At 27.3% G+C, this 7,021-nt stretch overlaps 1 protein-coding gene across 1 annotated transcript; it reads left to right on the top strand.

Moving 5' to 3' along the window:
• The first annotated feature begins 315 nt into the window (after nucleotides 1-315).
• Nucleotides 316-1,290, top strand: LOC129956757 (oocyte zinc finger protein XlCOF26-like). Its single transcript, XM_056068698.1, has one exon. The coding sequence runs from the start codon at nucleotides 316-318 to the stop codon at nucleotides 1,288-1,290; it is 975 nt and encodes a 324-aa protein (XP_055924673.1).
• Nucleotides 1,291-7,021: the final 5,731 nt, after the last annotated feature.

The raw sequence follows: 7,021 nt of genomic DNA, 5'->3' as shown, positions 1-7,021 counted from the left end.
CTTGGTAGTTAATAGAAATATGAGATAATTTGATTGTTTTAAAGGTTATTAATAAATAAAAGGGATGATATTTCAGTAGTATATATTAAGTGAAATTTTCTTTCGAAGTGAAATGAAAACAATTCTTCTCAATTAATTAATTTTGTTTTGTTTATGTGTGCGAATTGGCGTGTTGCGCTGGCGTTTGTTGTGATATGAAATGTTTTAATTCAGCATAGCTTTAGTAAATATTGTGAATCTTTGTGTTGTTGATTTCCTAGTTTTGGAGAAGACACTATGGAAAAATTAATTCCTAATTCTGTTGAGATAGTAAGCATGGAGAAATCGAATAACGATTCCATCCAAGTCATAAACTTAGAAGAATCGGTTCCTGAATGTGCTGAAATGGTAAACATAGAAAAATCAATCAACGATCCTATCCAAGTTATAAACTTAGAAGAATCGATTCCTAATGCTACCCAAAATACAGCCACAGATAAGTCAGGTCTTGATATTAGTATCAAAAATGCTCTATCGGGAGAAGACTCTCCTCTAAAGAAATCACCGGCTGACTGGTCAGAGAAGCGGTTTGTTTGTAATATTTGCAACAAAGGATTTAGGCGGAAATGTAGACTTGATTCACATCTTACTACACATGCTGAAGGTAAATACTATTCTTGTGAAGAATGTGGTAAAATTCTTGCAAGAAAAGACAGTCTAAAATTTCATATGGAGATTCATAATAGATCTAAGATATTCGATTGCGAACATTGCCCCAAAACATTTGCACAAAAGCGCTATTTAATTAGACATCTCCGAGTGCACACTAGAGACAAGATGTTTAGTTGTGATTATTGTGATAAAACCTTTCTGGACAAAAGAAATTTTGTTATGCATTACCGATTACACACTGACGAAAGACCATTTACATGTACTGAATGTGGTCGCTGTTTTCATCATAAAAACAGTCTCACTGCTCATTATATTACTCATATGGAAGAAAAGGCTTATGCCTGTGTTGTTTGTGACAAAAAATATGCATATAAAAGTTCACTGAGGTCACACTATCTTACTCATACACGAGAGCGCCCCCATGTTTGTGATATCTGCCAGAGAAGTTTTAGTGAAAAAAATAATCTCAGACGACATTATCTGATTCATGCTAAAATTAAGCGTTATACTTGCCAAATTTGTGATAAAAGTTTTACTCATTCTAACAGTCTGAAGTCTCATCTACAGACACATCCCATGGAAAATGAAGAGAAACCTGAGGAAATGGAAATTAAACCAGATATTATTGTTGAAACGTAGATGTTGTTTACATTTACATTTTTTAATGCATTTTCCCATTCCTGTTATGGTATTTGACTAAATACTTTTGTTGTCAGATATAAGTTGTTAAATGTAAATGCTACTTTAAAAAAAAAAAAAAATTTTTAACATAAATAGTAATTCACTACCCTTGTAAAAGTTGTCTGCAAAATTTAATTTTATAAACTACTGCAAATAAATTTAGTTGTAATTTCGCAATTTTACGTAAAATTTTCTATGAAAATAAATTTTATAAAATATTTGAAATAAAATTTATTTCTTTGAGTGAACTCATTCAAAATGTTTTAATGTATAATATGAGTAAAATATTTTAGCTTTCAAATTAATAAGTTGTGTCAAAATGTATTCAAACATGAAAAATAATAATGTGTATTTGGTAAATTAACATAAATGTTAGTAAACCCTGAACATTTAAAAAATTAAATTATCTGTCGTATGATATGATTTATAACCATAATTATTATTATTAAATTTTAATATTTTATTCTGAACTTTGGTGCGTACAAATATCTTTGATACTTTATCTAATAGTAAGTAACTCATTCCTTTTCTTGAAGTTTTTCCATTTTATAGGTTTCCTGTTACTGAATCATTCTAATGTTGTATCCTAGTTGTAAGGAAAATTTGTAGGTATATTTCGTATATAATCTATTAAAAATTAGGAAGATTTTTATACATGTGAAACATAAAAAAAAATATCCATCTTGTTTTACAAACTATGCATTTTTAAAAATTGTATGTTATATTATAATAATGTTAAGTTATATATAACTTATGATGTAACTTGTTATCAATAATTATATGTTCCTATAACCTTTGCTGTGATCTAAAGAAATAAAATATTAATCATTTCCTGCCACCTAAAGAATACAAATGAAAATTTAGTTTCAAACTAAATGATTTTAACAAGTAAATTGCTTTATATCATTTTCAGAATTGAACAAAAGAAAGTTTCCTGTGGAGAAATAAACGGGTTTTAATTTTGATCAGTTTTAAAATAATTACATGGAAAAGATAAACCACTTTATTGAATAAAGTAGATTATTTGTTTTAAAAAATCTACAGTTGCCATTGATGTTGTCAAAATGTATTCAAGAAAAAAAAAAAATGAAATATACCAATGAAAATTTTCATTTGACATTTTAAACAAGAAAACTATTTTTTATTATTGTTCTGTATTCTGCTTTGTTATTATTTTAATTTCAAACTAAATGATTTTAATAAGTAAATTACTTTATATCATTTTCAGAATAGAACAAAAGAATATTACCTGTGGAAGAATGAATTTTTTAATTTTTATCAGTTTTAAATAATTGCATGAAAGAGATGAACCACTTTATTGAATAGAGTAGATTATTTGTTTAAAAAAATCTACATTTGCCAGTGATATTGTGAAAAATTTATTCCAGAAAAAAAAAAAAAAAAAGGAAACCTTTGGAAATTTTTATTTAACATTTTAAACAAGAAAACTATTTTTTATCATTATTCTGTGATCTATTATTTATTTTGTTCTGTATTTTTAAATTTGTACTTGTTGTGTTCATTTTGTATGTTTGTTTGTTGGATGAAAAGTATTGTTTATGACTTCTGAAATCAAAAATTTTCTTTTTGTAATAATACTTTAAAATGTAAAGTAAGAGCACTCTTTTTTTTATGCATATATGTTTATTTATATAAAAGCTTCTGTAATTTATTTATCATTTTTCTGTTTAAGTATTAACAAGTAAATTGATTTATTTAGATAGAATTGTCTTTAGGAACTTTAGTTTATAGATTTATTTCTTTAAAAAAAGTTATGAATATATTTAAACTGTTTTTTGATGTCATTTCTAATTTTATTTGGATTTGATAAATAAATTTTTCCATAATAGTAATTTTAACATTACCAAATTGTGTTTGATTATTTTGATACTTTTATTTCTTTTTCTAGTAATCCAATCAATTTTTTATTTCAGGCTACTGAAGCGTTTTACATGGGTAATTTATTTTAATGCTTCATACTGGCATTTTAATCATGAATTAATACTTTTCAGATAATTTTGTACCCTTTTTGGTCATTTATATATTTCAGCAGATGAATATCTTTCATTACTTTGCATTTTATTTTATTTATTTAGCATTTTGTTGTAAAATTGCATTGCAGGCTATTATTCTAATAAAATCCATGCATGTGACCTAATTTATTATTATTTTTCTTTGAATTTTGTAGTTAATGCAGTGTTATAACTGTTTAATAATTTTTTAATTAAAGTCCCCCCCCTGCAAGGTATCATATCTGCAAGTAATGACAGGTAAAATCATGTGCAACTATCAAAAATATCAATCAACTTGGAAAAAAAACAACCCTGTTATTGCTCATTTTAATGGAATTTTTATTTCAACAAAATTTGTGATATAAGAAATTTTATGTTCAGATCTTTGCTCATAACCAGTCACTTGTCTCATAATAGCAATATTAGAGCTGAACTAGGGAAAAATGCAAAAGAATTTCTTAAAAAATTTATAATTATCTGAAGTTTTCTGTATCTGAGAAATATTTGGCATTAACTTTTATGCTTAAACCTAACATCCATACAAAATCCACTATTACCAATCTACTATTTTTCACATTAACAATTTTTCTATTCTTGTTTATACAGCATTATAATTTTGATTTAAATTGCAATGTAAATATTTTATATTTCTCATTTTAGAAGAATCATATGGTTTGATTATGCACATACCACCTCATAAAAAATCATTACCATTCTTTTAATGACAGATTGCTTCTTTTTATGTTGAAAATCTGAGATCAAAAGTATAGATGAAAAAACTATTTTTTGTCCAAAATAAACAAAGTTTATCTTTCTATAAACATTTATACACTAAAAATTCTGACAGAATTCCCCCTTGCCTCCCTGAACTTATCTGCATTGATAGCTCATAAAAAATTCAAATTTTGGTTAAGAAGTTTGGTAAATTTGGAAGCATTTTTCTCCCCAATACTGACTAACTATTTTAGTTTTAACCAATGGATGAAAATTCTTCTACTTGTCATTAATATTATTCAAATTTCCGAAAAGTTAGTTAATGCTGATTTTCAGATGTACACACACAAATTCAAGGTTGGTAACAACATTGTGATTTCCATATGCAACTTTAAAAATAATGGGTTTTCTCTCTCCCCCTTCCCTTTTTAGTTTCAAATGTACATATTTTCTAACACAGTTATCAAGAATCAGTTTTTCACTAATCATTTTGCAGTCAAATGAACATAAACATTACACCTTCATAAATGACAGCCTTTCATCACTCCAAGTTTTAAGGAATCCTAATAATATATTTGACTATAATTGAAATTAACAAAAAAAAAAAAAAAAAAAAAACCCTTTCAACAGAAAAAAAAAAAAAAAAAAAGTTTTTTGGTTTATGCTGGGTGAAAATTCACTTTCGTAATCCAGATTTGAGATACCAAACTACTTTGCCTAAAATATGTCTTTTAAAAAAAAAAATTAAGTAATGGACTGGAAAAAAGAATAAAGATTTGCACGTAACTCTGATCTTTAGTTATTAACTCTTCATAACATATTTATTAACTGAACATGGTTATTCATTTAATATTTAAATCATTTTTTCATCTCTAATAATTCATATATCTTTGCTAGGAAGGAAATGCTATTCAGTATTAAGTATATTCATGCAGAGAACTTTTATTTAACAAAATTTTCTTCACATGAAAGCAACTTAATTTCTAAATGTTGATAAAAGTCTAGAAAATTCTCTTAAATTTAGGAAATATTTTCAAATTTCTAAAGACAAGCAGGATTTGATTGCATATTGTTTGTTCATACAGCCCCCCAAAAATTATTCTTTTTGTTTGTCTCTTGACTGTGTGTTAGTGAGCAAAAAAGGAATTTTATTTTTCTTTACAAAAGTATTTTGTTTCCCTTTTTTCTTTTTTTTCCCCCAAAGTATCATATTAACTGTATTTTTCTGTTTGTCTTAATAAATCATAGTACTGTTTAAAATCAATTTTATTTTTAACTTTCATCATACTAATTTATAGTTCTCCCCCCCCCCTTCTTATCCTTCTCCTATTGACTTTACTGTGTTATTTGTACTATTTGTTGTGTACTGTTTTGTATCTTGTATTGCATTGCTTACTAGTTTTGTCTCTGTAATTGTTATTTACATAGCTCCAGTTATTGTGTTCTTAAGTAATATCTCTATGTTATTCCAAATTTACCTTATGTGCATATTGTGAAGTTACTAAAGCATGGAGCCCAGAGCTTTTATTCTTTTTCAGATTGTTCTTTCTCGCGGGGGGGGGTCATTAAAAGACGGGGGTAAAAAAAGATTTGGCCTTCTTGTGTAATGAGATGGAATAGGAGATACCATATTATTAGCATACATTTGCTTTTAGAAATCTCTTTTTTTTTTAGCTGTTATTTACTGTTTTAAGATACTAAAACAATCATTAATATATATAATTATCCACCGCTATCAGTAATGTTGTGCGAAAAATACACCCCGTCCATTTGATGTGCACCATTATCGAAAGTGCAAATCCAATTTCTGTTTTGGCGACAAGTTAAGCAGCCATGTGTTTTGTAATTCGTAAATTGACTAATTTACCTAAGTGCGAATATAGCTAAGCATGAACTAAAATTAATTACGGGATTGTTAACTTCTCATCCTGTTTACATTTTTATATTAGATTTTAGTAAAGGCCAATAACTTGTGGTGGTAACATCATAAGCCAGATAACAACTTCCGGAGAAGAGTGTACACTTTTGTCTAGTGGCTTTGTTACTCGGCTATGAACCCTAACGTTGCGAGTTCGAACCTCAACCTGCACTTTTACGCTGATTCATTATATTTTCATTTCAAGATTAGTTAAAGGTTATTCATTTACTTTCTTTCGGCATTTTTTAATTCGTATTTGGCTTTGATGGGGTTTTTTTTTTATAGCAGACTACTATGTTTTTCAGTTAGTTTTTAATCAATAGCTTTAATTTAAAAGAATTTAATATATGAATAGAGAAAATCTCACTGCAAGCAAACAAAGGTTAACAATAGCAAATTGTACTACGGAAGGTGAAACAAAGCTAATAGGTATTTAATCAGATCTTAGATACTGTTTACAAAATAACTGCCTGTCTGGACGGGCATATTTTCTAGTCTTAAATATAAAATTTATTATAAATCTAATGTTTGAAGTGGATTTAGAAAGTAACAGAAAACAGAGCTTTAATTTTTTATATTCCCTATCTTTGTTATTTTCATTATTATTATTACACGTTTAATTTCTAAACTATAAATCCGTCAGTCTGTCCTTTCGTATACATGTAAAAGCGCTAATTAAAAAACGCGATGAACTTAAATAATGAAATTTAGTATGTGATCTTTTGACAACAATTGTAATTTTATGCCAAATTTGGCTTGTCCAAAATACAGATTTGATTTTCGGGTATTTATGTATTAATCGCACGCCAAGAAATAATCGCCAAAAAACGTACACTAGATTCGGGAAACAAGAAGGCTCTATATTTCAAAACTATTATTCGCCAATACTATGAAGGCATTCGAGGTCTAATACAATAAATAATAGTTTAAAGCAGGAGAAAGGGGATAACATTTTTATAAAAGAATGTGAGAGAAGGTTTTGGAGAGACCACGCTAGCTGGTTTTTAGAGTCCTGTACAAGATAATTTTGTCCTTTGTTATAGAG

The sequence above is a fragment of the Argiope bruennichi genome, chromosome 11, assembly GCF_947563725.1.
Source record: "Argiope bruennichi chromosome 11, qqArgBrue1.1, whole genome shotgun sequence".
Classification (NCBI taxonomy): Eukaryota; Metazoa; Arthropoda; class Arachnida; order Araneae; family Araneidae; genus Argiope; species Argiope bruennichi.
This window is presented reverse-complemented; position numbering and strand designations above follow the sequence as displayed.